General features: G+C 42.0%; 2 protein-coding genes and 1 non-coding gene across 5 annotated transcripts in view; 2 read left to right on the forward strand and 1 right to left on the reverse strand.

The window, feature by feature from the left end:
* Positions 1–9,982, reverse strand: part of TBC1D22B (TBC1 domain family member 22B) — a 76,976-nt gene extending 66,994 nt beyond the window's left edge. The window contains exon 1 of the mRNA XM_023212694.2: positions 9,718–9,982. Coding sequence (XP_023068462.1) covers positions 9,718–9,773 — 56 coding nt within the window. The 5' untranslated portion in view covers positions 9,774–9,982. The remainder of the gene's footprint in view (positions 1–9,717) is intronic.
* Positions 9,536–19,433, forward strand: part of TMEM217 (transmembrane protein 217) — a 44,214-nt gene continuing 34,316 nt past the window's right edge. For 2 of the 3 annotated variants that reach the window (XM_023212697.1, XM_023212695.1), the window contains exon 1: positions 9,536–10,124. The gene's annotated coding sequence lies outside the window, so the exon portion shown is untranslated. Of the gene's footprint in view, positions 10,130–19,433 lie in introns of all 3 variants that reach the window. The other variant, XM_023212696.2, reaches the window with a different exon arrangement.
* Positions 17,342–17,445, forward strand: LOC111543228. The gene has a single exon (XR_002731790.1). It is a non-coding gene; the product is annotated as a small nucleolar RNA U13 (small nucleolar RNA).

A 19,433-nucleotide genomic window follows, 5' to 3' on the forward strand; every position in this document is an offset into this window, starting at 1 on the left:
GCAGGAGAATGGCGTGAACCCGGGAGGCAGAGCTTGTAGTGAGCCAAGATCGCTCCACTGCACTCCAGCCTGGGCGACAGAGCGAGACTCCGTCTCAAAAACAAACAAAGAAGATGCAGAAAATATTAAAAATTGAACTAGCCGGGTGCGGTGGCTCAAGCCTGTAATCCCAGCACTTTGGGAGGCCGAGACGGGCGGATCACGAGGTCAGGAGATCGAGACCATCCTGGCTAACACGGTGAAACCCCGTCTCTACTAAAAAATACAAAAAAACTAGCCAGGCCAGGTGGTGGGCGCCTGTAGTCCCAACTACTCCAGAGGCTGAGGCAGGAGAATAGCATGAACCCGGGAGGCGGAGCTTGCAGTGAGCTGAGATCCGGCCACTGCACTCCAGCCTGGGCAACAGAGCGAGACTCTGTCTCAAAAAAAAAAAAAAAAAATTGAACTAAAACTAAATAACTAAATATATCAGTTATTCCAATAAATATAAAGGAGCTAACTTACCTATTAAAAGAGAAAGGATAATTACCAACAGGAAAGTAGTTAAATAAATTACAGTACATCTTTTAAAAAGAATGGGGCAGTTCTGGCCAGGTACAGTGGCTCGCGCCTGTAATCCCAGCACTTTGGGAGGCCAAGGTGGGCAGATCACCTAAGGTCAGGAGTTCAAGACCAGCCTGGCCAACATGGCGAAACCCCATCTCTACTAAAAAATACAAAAATTAGCCGGGCATGGTGGCAGGCACCTGTAATCCCAACTACTCAGGAGGCTGAGGCGGGAGAATCACTTGAGCCCGGGTGGCGGAGGTTGCGGTGAGCCGAGATCGTGCCACTGCACTCCAGTGTGGGTGACAGAGCAAGACTCCGTCCCAAAAAAAAAAAAAAAAAAAGAATGCGGCAGTTCTATATTCACTGACATGAAATCAACTCAGACATTAACTGAAAAAAGATGCAGAACTATATATATGACACCATTTTTGTAAAAATCTTTAAAATAGATATATGCATTTTATGTATGATTAGGTCTATGTATTCACAGAGTATCTGAAAAAATACAAAAGACACTGGTAGCAGCAGTTTGGAATAGGAATCAGATGACTGGAAGATGATGGGACACCAAAGAGACGCAGTTTTCACTGCAAACCCTTTCTGATTTAGTATCATGTACAAGTATCACCTTTATAAGAAATAAGCAATCTTGAGAAGGTTAGAAGGTTCAAGTGGGATGATATGTCGAAAGCCCTTCAGCATAATTCCTGGTGGGTGGTAATGCTCATTTAATGTTAAGCAAGAAGTGATGTAGATTTGCAAATGTTAGAACACTACCCAGCAAACACTCAGTGCCCAAGAAACGTTGATTTTCTTCCTGCCTCCCATTTTTATAATTTAATCCATACCCAACATTTAGAAATTGAAACAAACTTACCAAATACTTGTTTCACATAACAGAGGTGATCCTAAAGGATGCTTTTAAATAAAAATTAGCCAATTCAATCACTTTCACATTAATTTCTATTAAGATTTCAGAGGAAATCTTATATATAATCTTTAATTTATGAATACAGTCCCTACCTCTTTAGCTGTAAGAATCTTTACTCCCTGAACCTCTCTGGAAGATTAATATGCATAAGCAAACTATTACATATATTACTACAGAAATACAAACAGAAATACAGTAAACAATACTAATTGATGTGTTTAAAGGGTTTCCTAGGCAGAGAGAAAAAAAGAGGAATCAAAGAGTAAAGGGAAAGTTCTGCTGAGAGAGGAAGCGGGTGTTAGACACAGACACCCCCACCTACTGCAAAAAAAAATCCCAAAGGGCTACTGATATGCACATTAGCAGCTGCAAATGACCTAGAGTATATCTGAATTATTCAAGTCCACAAGCCCTCCTCACAGTAAAATATAAAATCAGAGGATAAACTGCACGAAGATCTCAACAAGCCAGTTAAGTAAGGTGACTGGGTAGAAAAATAAGAGAGGGTCCTTAGATCCTCTCCTTAAAGGAGTATTACCATCTGCGAGTAACCCATGCAGAAAAAAAGCAAACCTAATTTGTGTAGGCTGAAGGGCCAGAGGCCATCAATTACCATCTAGGAAAGGAATCTTACAATCACAGTAGACTATTTTTTTAAAGCTGTCAGCCCAAGGTGCTGGCATAGCCAGAAAGGCTAAGATAAATGATGGACTTCATCAGCAAAGGCATCAGAGCCCAAATTGAATTTGTTAACATATTCTTGAACTAAACTATTATGTATCTAAACCTGGAACACTTTGTATAATAAATCAGTTTATTGCAGCTTAAAAAAGACAGGCAAGAAGTTAGAAAAGAGAAACCAAGATGATCACAGAGACTAAATGGAGATAGACCAGAAGAGCCCAATGATTAAGGTGCTCAATTTCCTGACATTTACAATTCACCTATCACTGTCTGTACCATCCCTACTCCTTCCAAACCCAAACTCAGCTCTAAGAAAGGCTGATCTCCACTCCACCTTCCAAACTTATTAAACCCATTATTAAATAAGGCTCTTTTCCCTACTTGGAATGCTTTTCTATTTTCTACATCCCTTTTCAAAACTGTATCCATCCTGCAACATTCTCTTCAAATTCTACACCCCTCATGAAACTTTCCATATCCCTACCCCCAGCATCTACTAACTCATGTCTTCTCTAGTTCCCTAACATACATAAATCAGGGCTGATATTACTTTTTTAAAATAAACTAGATTTAGATCATAATATAAGACACAATCAGGGCTGGGTGTGGTGGCTCACACCTGTAATCCCTATACTTTGGGAGGCCGAGGCAGGCAGATCACTTGAGTTCAGCAGTTTGAGACTGGCCTGGCCAAAATAGCGAAACCCCGTCTCTACTAAAAATAGAAAAATTAGCTGGGCTTGGTGGCACACACCTGTAATCCCAGCGACTCAGGACACTGAGGCAAAAGAATTGCCTGAGTCTGGGAGGCAGAGGTTGCAATGAGCCGAGATCATGCCACTGCACTCCAACCTGGGTGATACAGTGAGACTGTCTCAAAAAAAAAAGAAAAGAAAAAAAAAAAAAAGACACAATCAGATAAGCACTCAACATTCAGCCTAAGCAATAAGACATTATATAGTCAAAATCCCAGCTGGGGGTGGCTCACACCTGTAATCCTAGCACTTTGGGAAGCTGAGGTGGGGGAATCACCTGAGGTCGGTAATTTGAGACCAGCCTGACCAACACGGAGAAACCCTGTCTCTACTAAAAACACAAAATTAGCTGGGCGTGGTGGTGCACGCCTGTAATCCCAGTTACTCGGGAGGCTGAGGCAGGAGAATCGCTTGAACCTGAGAGGCAGAGGTTGCGGTAAGCCAAGATAGTGCCATTGCACTCCAGCCTGGGCAACAAGAGTGAAACCCCGTCTCAAACAAACAAACAAACAACAACAACAAAAAACACCCTGGCATACCCCTCCCTCCCTTCCTAGGAAGTTGCTCTGCTGGATCTGGCATTTTTCACACTCATTTTTATATTTTCATTTTCTGTGTATGTATCCCTAAATAATGTATGATTTTGCATGTTTTTTAAACTTTATATAAATAATATCACACTGTAAATATGACTTATTTTGGCTCTAAAGCATGTTACTTTAAATTTTACTTAATTCCATGGCTAACTGGCTGATCTCTCCAACACAAGTTAAAAAAACACAAAACATTAACTCTAACACAAGTGAAAAAGCATTTAATTGACATTTTCAAACACAAAGTACAGAAAATGATATGATAAACATCCATGAACCCATCACTCTGATTTATAAATGTTAACATTTGTCACATTTCATTTAAGAAAAAAAGTGTTAGGCCGGTCATAGTAGCTCACGCCTGTAATCCCAGCACTTTGGGAGGCCGAGGCAGGTGGATCACAAGGTCAGGAGATCCAGACCATCCTGGCCAAAATGGTGAAACCCCATCTCTACTAAAAATACAAAAAAATTAGCTGGGCATGGTGGCGTGCACCTGTAGTCCCAGCTACTCGGGAGGCCAAGGCACGAGAATCGCTTGAACCTGGCCTCGGAAGTTGCAGTGAGTGGAGATCAGGCCACTGCACTCCAGCCTGGCAAGAGTGAGACTCTGTCTCAAAAAAAAAAAAGAAAAGAAAAAACAAAGTGTTAGACTACTGAAGCCCCAGTTGCAGTCCCTAGTCCTGTTCCTTCACTTCCCAAGAGATAACAATTACTCTGAAATTGGAGGGAACTCCTCTCATCTGTTTTTATATCTCTACATATATTCATATATCCATAAACAATGCACAGTATTTTTTATGGTTTTAAACTTCACATAAAATACAGCACATTGTACATATAATTCTACATCTTGCTCTTTGCATTCAACAATGTGTTTTCACCCAATTCCACGTTTAAGTTTGTCTGATTACAGATGTAACATATGTTTAGTGGAAAAACCAGAAAGTCAGTCATACACAGCCTCTTCTCCAGGGAAGCCATGATGCCAAGCAGATTTTTTAGTGGTGCCATATCTTTTCCTGAGCCCCCTTGCCACCTGGCAGAGCATGACACATATCAGCAGGCACTTAACAATATTTAGTAAGTGTTTCTAATACCTAATATTTAGTATTAGATCTCTACAAAACCTAGGTCTCTGCTTAAGCTAGACCTAAAAACCAGAGGTTAACACACTGCATCTTGAAGAAAACACACCACATATGCAGAGAAAAGAATGGCATGGAATATGCTGCCACACAGACAAAATGGAACAAAAGTTCTGATTAACCTCCGTCACTCTCTTTAATAAAACCAACACCATAGAATGTACTGACATAGCTGTTTTGACCAGTTGGAACAGTGCAAACATCTTGGTAGGAAAAATCAACAGGTGTCTGTTTAGCACTGATGAAAGAGCTAGCACAAATATGGGGAAAAGACCTATCAAATTTAAATGCCAAATGTGTTGGCAACTGATCTAGGTTCACATACTCACTCCACATTAGTCTTCCAGAACAGGTGATCTATGCTGTTTCAATGATAATTTGGTAACTTCCAGTGACTCACTCTACCAGTAAAACATCTCCAAGCCAAGAACAGGTTGTAATGTACCTGCCCAGACAGGCTATGACTTTTACACTAAGTCTCCTGTCAGATTCATTATTACTTTAGGATTGGGTTCAAGTCCTTAACTTGGCCTCTCCTTCCAACAATGAAGGGCCTGGAAGACTCAGGCAATTTGGATTTTGGCCAGACGCAGAGGCTCACGCCTGTAATCCCAACACTTTGCGAGGATGACGTGGGCAGATTGCTTGAGCCCAGGAGTTCATGACCAGCCTGGGCAACATGGCAAAACCTGTCTCTACGAAAAATACAAAAATGAGCCAGAGCTGGGCACGGTGGCTCACACCTGTCATCTCAGAACTTTGGGAGGCTGAGTAGGGGGCGGATCACTTGAGGTCAAAAGTTTAAGACCAGCCTGGCCAACATGGCAAAACCCCCTTCTCTAGTAAAAATACAAAACTTAGCTGGGCATGGTGGCATATGCCTGTAATCCCAGCTACTTAGGAGGCTGAGGCAGGAGAATTGTCTAAACCTGGGAGGCAGAGGCTGCAGTGAGCCAAGACCATGCCACTGCACTCCAGCCAGGGCAACAGATGGAGACCCTGTCTCAAAAAAAAAAATAAATAAATAAAGTGATTTTTTTTTTTCTCCTCTGCCCAGGCTCTAGACACAGACAGACACACACACACACACACACACACACACACACACTGATCAAAGCTTTTTTCCCCCCCCCACAAGTTTGCGCCACCACGCTCAGCTAATTTTTTTGTGTGTTTTTAGTAGACACAGAGTTTCACCGTGTTGGCCAGGCTGGTCTCGAACTCCTGACCTCAAATGATTTGCCCGTCTCAGCCTGCCAAAGTGCTGGGATTACAGGTGTGAGCCACCACACTCAGCCAGATCAAAGCTTTTCAATTTCAGTTTCAAAAACTAAAGCAAGGAGAGAAAACAAAAATGATAGCTACTATCATTGTAACTATCATTCTTGTAATAGCTAATATTATTGTGTACCTCCTAACCAATTATTATGTATTATCTCATTTAATCCTCATAACAGCCCCATGGGGCAGATACTCTGTCCCTGTTTTAGAGATGAGGAGACTGATGCACTGAGGAGTTAATTAAATCCCATAAGATCACATAGCTAGAAAGTAGAGCTGGGATTTGAACCTAGGCAGTCAGATTTCAGAGCCTGTATTTTTTTTTTTGAGACGGACCCTCGCTCTGTTGCCCAGGGCTGGAGCGTAGTGACGCAATCTCAGTTCACTGCAACCTCCGCCTCCCAGGTTCAAGAGATTCTTGGGCATCAGTCTCCTAAGTAGCTGGGACTATAGGCACACACCACCATGCCCAGCTAACTTGTGTTTTCAGTAGAGATGGGAGTTTCACCATGTTGGCCAGGCTGGTCTCGAACTCCTGGCCTCAAATGATCTACCCTCCTCAGCCTTCCAAAATTCTGGGATTACAGACCACCACACCCGCCAAAGCCTGCATTCTTAACAACAATGGTAGATTGCCTCTTATCTTCTAGGCATCAACACAATGACCATTTGACATGCTAGGAACACAGGGCTCAAGTGAATAACTCAGAGAACTTAAAAAGATGTTTAGTTCCACCAAGTTATCACATGACCTAGCAATTCCACTCCTATTTATCAGCAGAAGAATAGAAAATATATATTCAAACAAAAACCTGTGCATAAAAGTTCATTAAAGCATTATTCACAATAGCCCAAAAATGAAAACAATTCAAATGTCCATCAACTGATGAATGAACCAAATGTGGTGTATGTACACCATAGAACATTATTCAGCTATAAAATAAAATGAAGTACTGATACATACTACAGCGTGGACAAGCCTGAAATCACTGCGCTTAATAAAAGAAGCCACTCACAAAAGCCTCGTATCATATTACTCCATATATATAAAATGTCCAAAAGAGGTAAATCCACAGAAACAGAAAGTAGATTAGTAGTTACCAGGGTCTGGAGTGGGGTGGATGGGGAGTGACTGTAAACAGGTATGTAGTTTCTTTTCGGGATGATGAAAATGTTTTGAAATTAGTGGCGATAGTTGCACAAAACCATCTGTACTATAATGAATATACTAAATACCACTGAAATGTACACTTTAAAAGAATGAATTTTATGGTATATTAATATCTCAATAAAGCTGTTATTTTTAAAAAGAATGTTTCATTCATTTGTAACTTGTTATTTTATGTAATAAAATTTCTATTTGTTGTCACTAAGGTTGTTGGATCATGATCAGACAGAAAGAATCTTGTCATCGCTTTGATTTTTCACCTTTCAATTTGCAATGAAGAGTAAAGTAGTTTCATTTCCAAGTTGCCATGCATCTAGTACAGTCATTTGTGTCATTTCCCCACCCAGGAAAGGGAAAGAAAGCTTTTCTTCCCTAAGACCGAATGAGTACAGATGCAAAAGTTCTATTCTTGAGAAAATGCTCTAATATTTTCTTTAAATCCAAGTACCTTTCTATCTAAAAGAACTTTAGTTTTCTCCCACGACCAGAGGCTCGTGAGCTTTACTGCTAAAAGCACACAGCTGAAAAATATTTCTCTTTACCAAGTAAGGTACTAAAAATTATTATAAATTGTGACAATATTTGAATACCTTAAAACAAACAAGGAAGACAATGAGCTGGGGTAAGGATCTGAATAACATTCTTTTAAATGTTTACTTGCTCTAATAATGACAGTAATATTAATAACTACTGTCTTTTGAGCAACTATAATGTGCTAAATAAACACTGTCCTAGGTTCTTTACAAATAGGGTATTTCACTTAGTCTCCACAGTAACTCTGAGGAAGGTATTTTTATTTCTCATTTCATAGATAAGGAAACTGAGGCCTAGATAGATTATTTGTCTTGGTCATACACACAGGAGAGCCCAAATAGTAACCCAAGGCTTTCTGAACTCAAAAGTTCTCTATTTCTCTATATTCTTCAAAATGAAAAGGGAATCTAGAAACTTGAAGAAACTGAAAAGACTTCTCTTCCTATCTCAGAAAAGTAGTGTTTTAAAAAAGTTGACTGTTCTTATAGTCAAATACAGGAAATACAGGAAAAAAAGACTGTTAATAGCAACCACCAGTCAAAAGGCACAGAAGCCTATGCCATGTCCCACATCTCTTGCACTGCTTCCTGATACAACTGTCTTCCTATTGATTCTGATTATAATCTTAGGATGTCAAAATGTAATGATCTCACTATGGAAAACCCCGGAGAATAGCAGTTAGCACAACTAAAGAGCTCACTAAACCAGGAAGGAAAAGGAATCAGTTGGCAGGAAGTGGTGCTTACCTAAAAACACAGAACATCTTTAACAGTAATATCAACACTGCAAGTCCATAGCACTTTAATCTGAAGTTATCTTATTATTATTTAATGAGCATTACTAAAAGCTGATTTCCACCTATTCTCCCTATGTCTACTAGGATCCTTAATAAAACAGACCTCTTGGTGGGGTATGGTGGTTAACGCCCGCAATCCCAACACTTTGGGAGGCCAAGGCAAGCAGATCACTTGAGGACAGGAGTTAGAGACCAGCCCAAACATAGACCTTGTTTCTATTTCATTGGGGGGGGAAAAAAAAAGTAAGGCTCTAACTTAGCCACTATTGACCCTCATCTCCCTCTTGCTTAAAAAAAAAAAAAGTCACGAGTTCAAAAGATCATCCCAGAAGGAAAAAACCTGAATCCATTAGAAAAGGTAGCACGTGGGACACAACCAAACATGAATTTCATCACCAAGTAGACTGTGGCTGGCAGAAATCTTAAGATTCACGACTGAAATACACACTCTTCCTTATACTTCTCAGGACTTTGCCCAAAATAAACTGAAACAGTAAACCAACAGTAGACTGATGAATGGATAATTTGCCAAAAGTCTCAACATACACCACAAAGAGGGTGGGAGTAGTCTTAGGAGGTCTGCTCTCCAGCTAAACAACTGAAGAATGAAAGAATTTAGTGCATTTGCACAAGAAGTGCATTACAATACAGGGGAGGAAGAAGTCACTTGGGGTTGGACAAATCCTTAGAAAATGCCGAAGGAATAACCTGATTCTGTGGTCGCCTTGTAATAATTCCTAGTGGGAAAGGCCAACTCAAGATAAAGTAAGGTCGGAGTTGAGAACTGTCCTCACTTTTCCTGCCTAACCCTCTCGGCAGGCGACCCCAAACTCCCACCAGAACCCTTCGGGTAAGTGCCGAGCTGGGGGAGCAAGCCATCGTCGAGCGACCAACCACCTGTGCGTGGTGGAGACCCCTGAGAGGGAGTCCTAATTAGAGTGGGAAGCAGCTCTGGGGAGGAACCCTCGAGACCAGGGCCGACACTGACTACTCACCCAACTCCACTCCCCTTTACGCCCAATCTTCGGCCACCTTCCCGCTGAGGTCACCCCTCCAGAAACCTCCGCCCCCAGACCCCGGTCTACACCCACATCCAGCCGTCCCCAAAGCTCGCTGTTCGCTCCTCTGCCTGACAGCTGCCCTGCCGCCAACAGGCAGCCCCAGCTTCCCCAAACCAGTCTTCCAGCCTCGGTGGCGCCCCAGGGCCGCGGCATTTAGGGATTAGGATCTGGAAGGGTTTGGTCCAATCCCCTCTCCCTCTCAGCGTCCTGGGCTCACCTCCCCGGCAGCTTAGCGCTCCTCTTCCAAAACTGCTTGCTGTTCTCAGCGGCCATTGCTCTGGCAGGGGGAAGGCCTTGTAGGCGGGCCAAGGGGTTGCCTGGCGAGATGCCCCCAGACCCCGCAATCTGAGGGCCAACCCAGGCCGCTTCCCCGCCGCCGGTCACCCGCTCCCAGCTCCTGGGGACGCCATCTTGGATGTGGGCACCCCTCCACCCAGCACGGCTGCCATTGGTGGGCTGCGCAAGCCGTGGACGGGCCGACCAATTGGGAGCCGGAATCCTGCAGGCCGCTGAAGCCAACCGGCAACGTCAGGGTCTGGGCACACAGGTGGACGGGGAAGGCGGAGCTTGGACGAGCAGAGAGGCGGGGCTCAAAGTTCCTAACCCGCGAGAGGGAAGAATCAGGTAAAGTAAGGGACCTATGGGAAGGAAGAGAGGGAATTATCTTCTTCGTGAGGAATGATGTTCCTGAGTCTATTATTTTTTGGCAAGAGAGAGCATACTATGTATTTATATATAGGAATCTTTGACCTAAAAGTAAAGGCCCATGTGTTTGTTGTAGCCCATTTTTAACATCTCTCAACTCAATGACACTCTGGTTATTACCCTCCCTTCCTCGTTCCGTTTAGATGTTCATTCGTTTTTCTGAAGGTCAGTAGGGACCCGATAGCCCGGGATTGCTAACTGCTCAACACGTGAGCAACGGTTCATCAGAGTCTCCCTCTCCCTCTGTTTACTGAAAACGATTGAAGGACTTGCGCTGTGGGTGAAAAATTCAAATGATCTAATCCCTATGTCAATCCATAACTTTCTCTTTCTGACTATGCTAACGGTGTATAGGAAATGGTTTATCATAGCTGTCCAACTCAGATCACCAAATACGATTTCTTTGAAGGACACAGTATAGCTCCATCGTGTGAATCACAAAGTTAAGGATGTATCTCCTCCCGGCCCCACGAGCATCCTTAATTTCCCTTGTTAATCTGTTATAAATCTTGCACCCCTGAATTTATTTTCAATCTAATTTTCCCAGACAATGAGATTTAATATTAACATTTTGAATCCTTTGAATGTCTTGTCGGTGTTTTTTGCTGTTTTTGAGTTTCAGTGGTTGTATTCCGTGGTGATTTGGGGAGAGAGGGAAAGCGGGCACCAGTCCAGAGTGGTTTTTGTCCCATCGAAGGACTGTTGAGGTGGGTTGCGTGACCCCCACTCCCACCCCCACCCTCCATTTACAGCTACCACATGTACTTCCACATATTGGAGAATACTTAAAGACCCGACCCCCGACGGGTATGTCCTCCAACGACGGTTTCTACATTACTCCCATTTTCAAGCTTCTTTTGTCCCCTAATTTTAGAATTATAGGATTGGATGACGAGGGCTATTTTTACTTCTTCTGAATCTTTCATGCTTTTATACACTTTCATCTTATTTTCTTTATGGGCATTTAACCCAGGAAAAAAAGAAAGAAAAAGTCCCTCTATTCTTTTAATCATTTTACCTGCCATTCTCTGGCACTTCTTTTTCTTAGGATGCAGTGACCAGCACTGCACACTAAGCCCAAAAAGGGATGTACTGAGGCTTTGTTAAGGTTGATGTTTTGTCTTTATTCTGGACAGCCAGAACTTTTGCTGGCTGTTTGGGCTTTAGAAGAGTTGATGTCTTGAAGGAGTAATCTAAAACAACTTCTAGATTCCTTACCTTGGTGGCAACCAGCAGTTCAGAGTTCATTGTCTTAAAGGTATCCTCTGGATTGTCTTCCCCTATGTGAGCTGCCATACACTCATCCATGTGACAAGATACCTGCCACTTTCCAGCTTACACACATGGTTTTAGAGATGTTCCAGAAGCTGTTCCCTATTGATTTGACATTTTACTATGTGGAAAGCAAAGTATAATTTGTGTACCTAGAAATATCTCAAAATACTCCTTTTTCTTAATCTTTTACGAAATGTTAAATAACACTGATTCCCAGGGGATGTTGTTAACAGTGCTCAACCCAGAGAAGCCCTATTATTTCTACACTTTGTTTTCTATATCAATTTCCCCTCCAAGATTTTTTAAAAATTCACAATAGTTACCTGGTGATGACTTTTTAAATAGTATTTGGTAGGGAAATTGAGATTGTTGGAACCTTTTTCACCACTACCAGTTGGTCACCCTAATCTTCACTAACCACACATCCGCTTACAGCAGCCTGCTATTCGGCTCCCTGCTCCCACTCTTACCCCTTTAGAGTACAGTCCCCATATAGCAGCCAGAGAGACCTTTTTTTTTTTTTTTTTTTTTTTTTTTGAGACCAGGTCTTGCCCTGTCACCCAAGCTGGAATCCAGTGACATGATCTCAGCACACTACAACTTCCACCTCCCAGGCTCAACCAATCCTCCCACATCAGCCTCCTGAGTAACTGGGACTACAGGCACATACCACCATGGCCAGCAAATTTTTTGTATTTTTGTAAAGATTGAGGTTTCACCATGTTGCCCAGGCTGGTCTCGTACCCCTGAACTCAAGCAATCCATCAGCTTTGGCCTCCCAGAGTGCTAGTATTACAGGTGGGAGTCATCACACCCAGCCCGGAGACACTCTGTTAAAATGTAGACCATATCATGTCACTCCTCTGCTCAAAACCTTGCAATGGCCCCCACTGTACTTGGCATAAAATCCAAGCTCCTTAAAGACCCTACATGACTTGGCTCCACTCACCTCTCCAGCCTCATCTCATTACACTTTCTTTCTTGCTTAATCTGCTCCAACCATGCCCATTGGTCTTATTGCTGTTCCTTGAACACTCTAAATATGTTCCTACTTCAAGGCCTTTGCATTAGCCATTTCCTCTGCTTGGACTTCTCTTCCCCTAAATGCCTTGCTTCCTCATTTCATGCAGGTATATACCCAACTGTCTTTACCCTGTAGAGACCCTCCCTAACCACCCATCTTAAATACTGGCTACACTGCTCTATTTTTCTTTTTCTTTCTTTCTTTAGTTTTTTGACACAAGGTCTCACTCTGTTGCCAAGGAGTGCAGTGGCATGACCACAGCTCACTGAAGCCTTGACCTCCTGAGCTCAAGCAGTCGTCCTATGTCAGCCTCCCAAGTAGCTGGGACCACAATGCATGCCACCACACCCAGCTAATCTTTTTATTGTTTGTAGAGACAGAGTCTCCCTATTTTGCCCAGGCTGGTCCCAAACTCCTGGGTTAAAATGATCCTTCCTCTTCAGTGTCCCAAAATGCTGGGATTACAGGCATGGGCCACTGTGCCTGGCTCTATTTTTCTTTAAAGCGCTATCACTACAGGCCATATTATGTACTTGTTTGCTGTCCATCTCTATCCCCTAGAATAGAGGCCCCCTGTCTGTGGCCTGTTAGGAACCAGGCCACATAGCAGGAGGTGGGCGGGTGGCATGCAATCACTACCGCCAGAGCTCCGCCTCCTGTCAGATCAGCAGCAGCATCAGGTTCTCATAGGAGTGTGAACCCTATTGTGAACTGCTCATACAAGGGATCTAGGTTGCGTATTCCTTATGAGAATCTAATGCCTTGTGATTTGAAGTGGAAACGTTTCATCCTGAAACCCCCCCTCCCCCAAAATTTTCGTGGAAAAGTTGTCTTCCATGAAACTGGTCCCGGATGCCAAAAAGGTTGGGGACTGCTGCCCTAGAATGTGAACCCCACTAAGACTGGGACTTTGTTTTGTTCCCTGCTGTATCCCCAGCACCTAGAATAGTGTTTGGCACATAGAGAGTGCTTAGTAAATGTTTACTGAGTGAAAGAAGGAAGAATATAAATATTTCTTGTTTTTCAATTCTATGTTGTTCACATATTTTTTTGTTAGGAAAGATGACAGAAAAAGTGCTTCCTAACCCCTAGTAGAATGTGTCCACTTCACCAATGATTCTACATCCTTGCCTACACTCTTGGTTGAAGAACAGTCTTCTCTGAGAAAGATTGCGTTCTTCAAACTCTTTTGCAGCTTTAAAGGAATGTGCCTGTTCGGAATGATGAGGGAGGGAGGCCACCCACCTAGTCAGGAGATCAATTGGTAGCTCTCATCAAAGGGCTGATAGCTATGACAGCCACCCTTGCCCAGCAAGAGGTGTAAACCATTGGTTTGATGTTCCCGAGAGGTCCTTAGAGGACTTCTGATGGAGGTCCTTCTTGGCAGACATTCACTGGTCGACTAGACCAGTGCTTCCTATACTATATTGCACATGTGAATCACTGAGGATTATATTAAAAACCTAGATTCTGATTCAGCAGGTCTGAGGTGGAGCCTACAACTCAGAATTTCTAACAAGCTCCCAGGTGACACTGATGCTGCTGATCCATGGACCTCACTTTGTAGATCTTCTGTTACTAATATGGTATGGCCTGTGATTGTTGAATTTATCTCAAGAGTTTATTCTGAAACTGTAAGTAGAGGCTTCTCAATATTGTTTACCTGCAACTTTTTACTTTTCCCCCTTCAACTTCATCTTCATTCAAAAGAGGGTTAAACAACTTAAAATGGGGCAAACTATAGTTAAGGGATGAGATATGCCTGGGTTGACTGTGGACTCAAAAGAGGTAGACGTATCCCAACCCTTAGAGAAAGTTTTATGAAAGAGATAATCCTTGAGTAGGGACAGAAAAGGAAGGAGAAAGGCCTGAAGAAAGTGACTATAGGAGGAAAGTCACTTCAGGACAGGAACTCCAATGGGAAGATAAAAATAGAGAAAAAAGCCTTTGGACTTACAGAGAGATCACTGGCAGACTTTAACCTTAGCAAAGGAGTGAAGTGGAAGGAAGGAAGTAGACACTGTGATGAGGGGAAGGGTTAAGAAATGAGAGCAAGAAGCAGCCCTCACAATGCACTGTGCAATGTTGGGCCACCTAAGAGATAGTGAGGTCAAGCTGGGATTTAACAGCAAGAGAGCTTTACAGGATCTTAACGACCACTGTAAGAGCCAATGCAGAGATAAGTTATATTAGGGAAGGCAAGGGGATAAGCAAAAAGACTGAAAAAGCAAGAGGTTATAGAAATAAAGAGAAGAAGAGAGAGTTTTCAGAATTTGGGGGTGAAGGGAAAACTAGATATTTCATTCCTAAGAATTTATTCTAAGAAAAGAAGTTGGCTGGGCATGGTGGCTCACGCCTGTAATCCCAGCACTTTGGAAGGCCGACACAGGAGAATCACGAGGTCAGGAGATGAAGACCATCCTGGCTAACAGTGAAACCCCGTCTCTACTAAAAATACAAAAAAATTAGCTGGACGTAGTGGTGGGCACCTGTAGTCCTAGCTACTCAGGAGGCTGAGGCAGGAGAATGGCGTAAACCCGGGAGGCAGAGCTTGCAGTGAGCCGAGTTTGCACCACTGAAATCCAGCCTGGGCGACAGAGAGAGACTCCATCTCAAAAAAAAAAGAAAAAAAAAAAAAAAAAAAAAAAAGAAAAGAAGTTACCATACCTGGCAATAAGAAAGGGGAAAATCTCTGTATACAAAGATATTCTTTGCCTTGCAACCAGTAATAAACAGGGAAAAATGAAAAGAATATGAAGATTTAAACATGAAAAGGCAGTTACGTAAATTATGGTGTGCAGTTTATAAACTTGAACCATGTTGTACCAATAAAGAGGGCGAATTTGAATGCTACATAGCACATCAAAAAGGTGTATGAAATGATGTACGGCAGGAAAAAGGTAGAATATAAAATATCTTTGCATGCTTTCAGTAAGAATATATGGGTTTTAGAATAGCGTGAACCCGGGAGGCGGAGCTTGCAGTGAGCCGAGATCGCTGCCACTCACTTCAGCCTGGACGACGGAGCGAGACTCCGTCTCAAAAAAAAAAAAAAAAAAAAAAAAAAAAAAAAAAAAAAAAAAAAAAAACGAATATATGGGTTTTGTCAAAGATTGGAAGAAAACGTGGAAAAAAATAAGCAAATTTTGGTAGAGGGTAGAATTATACATCTTGGTACTTCTGGAACTTTTCTTTAATGTTATTTATTTATTTATTTATTTATTTATTTATTTATTTATTTATTTATTTATTTATTTTGAGATGACGTGTTTTTGAGATGGAGCTCTGTTGCCCAGGCTGGAGTGCAGTGGTGCGATATTGGCTCACTGCAAGCTCCGCCTCCCGGGTTCGAGCCATTCTCCTGTCTCATCCTCCCTGTAGCTGGGACTACAGGCGCCCGCCACCGCGCCTGGCTAATTTTTTTTGTATTTTTGGTAGAGACGGGGTTTCACCGTATTAGCCAGGATAGTCTCGGTCTCCTGACCTAGTGATCCGCCCGCCTCGGCCTCTCAAAGTGCTGGGATTACAGGCGTGAGCCACCGCGGCCGGCCACCATATTTTTAATATTATAAAATATACATCGCCTGGGTACAGTGGCTCACACCTACAATCCCAGCACTTTGGGAGGCTGAGGCAGGTGGATCACTTGAGCTCAGGAGTTCGAGACCAGCCTGGGCAACATGACAAAACCCCGTCTCTATCAAAAATACAAAAAATTAGAGGAGTGTGGTGGCACACACTTGTGGTCCCAGCTACTCAGAGGCTGAGGGGGAGGATCACTTGAGACCAGGAGGCGGGGGTTGCAGTGAGCCGAGATCGTTCCACTGCACTTCAGCCTGGGTGACAGAGTGAGACCTTATTAAAAAAAAAAAAAAATGTATATATACACACACACACACACACACACCCCTCACGCTCCTCACAACATATACATGTTGACATATATGTGTGTATGCATCTATATGTGCATACAGGTATATGTATGTTATGTATGTATACATATATGTATATATGTCAACCAGGGGTTGACAAACTTCTTATATCAAGGGCTGAATTTTAGATATTTTTAGACTTTGCCAGCTATATGGTCTCTGTTGCAGCTATTCATATCTGCCATTGTATGAAAGCAACCATAGACAATAAATAAGTTCTCGGTGCTGTGTTCTAATAAAACTTATTTTATCCACATTGAAATTTGCACTTTATGTTACATGTCATGAAATATTCTTCTTCTTTCAAGTTTTTCAACAATTAAAAAATTTTTATCTCCTAGAGCATGTAAAAATAGCTTACCAGATTTGGCCCAATATTGGTAATTTGCCATCTCCTGCAATAAATAATAAAGAACAAATAACAAAAAGATTGATAAACAAAAAATCTCAAAATATAACTAAAGCTCCATTTTGTTCCTCTCTGATCTCATTCCCCTCCCTCTCTCCAGTGGAAACCACGATCCTGAGTTACAAGTTCAGCATTCCCATGCGTGTTTTAGAGTTTTATTACATATGTGTGTATCCATAAACAACATGTTTTTCGTGCTTTGAAACTTTATAAATAACATCATACTGTACATATGCTTCAGCAACTGGCTTTTTCACTCAACATTCTGTTAATACATTGAGCTCTAGTTTACTCATCTTAACTGCAATATATCATTCTATTATGTGCATATTCCTCAATTCTCATTTCCAGTTATTTTTATTTTGAGCATTGCTCATTCAACATTCTTTTACACATTATCTCATGGAAATTTTTCTCTAGTGCAGTTTTTTTTCAAATTATGGTTTCTCAACTGTCTTAGTCCATTCAGGCTGCTATAACAAAATATCATAGATCAGTCTTTTTGCAGTTCATAAGCAAGATGAGTGGGTGTTCATGCCCATGTGTGAGATGTGCCTCCCTCAAACCTTGTTAAGATGTCAGCACATTAGCTGTCTGACATGAAAAAATAAAAAACAAAATATCATAGATTGGGTAGCTTGTAAACAGCAGAAATTTATTTCTCGCCGTTCTGGAGGCTAGGAAATACAAGATCAAGATGCCAGCAGATTTGGTGTCTGGTGAGGGCCCATTTCCTGGTTCATAGGTAACACCTGCTGGCTGTGTCCCCACATGGTGGAAAGGGTCAGGCAGCTCTTTGGAGCCCCTCTTAAAAGGGCAGTAATCTACCTTCATCACCTCCCAAATACCCCACCACCTAATGCCATCATATTGGTGATTAGTTTCAGCATATGCATCTAAATCCAATTTTGAGGGGACACAAACATTCCACAGCATCAACTACTAGTGAGTTAAAGTGAACTTAAAGGTTAGGACCTTTAATGAAATAGAATAGACAGAAATAGAAAAGATCAGAATGTGATGCATGTAATATGGGCATTGTTTCGCAAAATTTTTTCCCAGCTTTTTTACACTTACACATACATATACATGTGTCTGTGTGTGTGTGCACGCCTGAGAGCGAGAGATACTTGGTTGTGATGTAAAATGTACTTCTCAATGAGAGGTTGTGATCAGCATGTTCGAAAAGCAGTGCTTTAAGGTACAGTACTAGGAATATCTAGGAAAGGCATTGCTGGATCACAGAACATGTACAACTTCCACTGTACTAGATGGTGCCAAATGTTCTCCAAAATGGCTTTTCCAGCTTATCCTCGCAGCAGTGAGTGTGGGTTTCCATTGCTCCATGTCCTCACCTGTAGTAGAATTTTTTCATGGGATATTAAATATATTATACACACAAAAGAATTTATAGAACTGATGTGCACAGTTTGATTAATAACATTTGCATTCGTGTACCCACTCCCCATGCTATACAACAGGATATCACCAATACCTTAGAAGCCTCTTAGGGGTCCCTTCCTATGGGCATTCCCCTTTTCTCTCTCTTTCAGATGTAACCACTCTGCAGAATTTTGTATTAATAATTCCCTTGTTTTCATGTTTTCTACCTATGTTTGTAACCTTAAGTAACATACTATTAATATTGTATGTATCTATTCTTCTGTTGTCTGCTTCTTTTAGACAATAGTATGATCTTGATATTTACCTATGTTGATGAGTACAGCTATAGTTCACTCATTTTCACTGTTGTAATAGACCATTTTATAATATCATTTTATCTATGCTGCTACTGATGGACAGACATTCGGTTGTTTCACATTCTGTGCCACTATGAACTCTGCTGCTACAAACTTTCTTATATGTGTCTTCTGGAGAAGTGAACAACTAGAAAGATTTCTCTAGGATGTTGACATGGAAGTGGAATTGGTGGTCTGGAGTGTATGCATAAGTTCACCTTTGCAAAATACAACCCAACTGTTTTTCAAAGTGGTCATACTACTTTACACTTCCAACCACATGGGATGAGAGTTCCATTTTTATTTCCTATAACATGGTTTCAACAGTAAATAAAATTTGGAGGGAAAAGGTGGTTTAAAGTCAGATCCTGAGGGAAGGACAAAATGTGGTTGAACAGGAAGCAGAAAAGTGGAAATCTTAGTCTCTGCACAGTCACATAGAAATCTTCCTTCCACTAGGTGTGGTGGCTCACACCTGTAATCCCAACACTTTGAGAGGCTGAGGCAGGTGGATCACTTGAGGTCAGGAGTTCGAGACCTTCCTGGCCAACATGGTGAAACCCCGTCTCCACTAAAATACAAAAAAATTAGCTGGGCATGGTGGCAAATATCTGTAGTCCCAGCTACTTGGGAGGCTGAGGCAGGAAAATTGCTTGAACCTGGGAAGTGGAGGTTGTAGTGAGCCAAGATTGCACCACTGCACTCCAACCTAGGCAACAGAGTGAGACTCTGTCTCCAAAAAAGAAAAAAAAAAAAAATAGGAGAAGAAGAAGAAGAGGAAGAAGAGGAAGAAGAAGAGGAAGAAGAAGAAGAAGAAGAAGAAGAAGAAGAAGAAGAAGAAGAAGAAGA

Source organism: Piliocolobus tephrosceles, chromosome 5, assembly GCF_002776525.5.
Source record: "Piliocolobus tephrosceles isolate RC106 chromosome 5, ASM277652v3, whole genome shotgun sequence".
Classification (NCBI taxonomy): Eukaryota; Metazoa; Chordata; class Mammalia; order Primates; family Cercopithecidae; genus Piliocolobus; species Piliocolobus tephrosceles.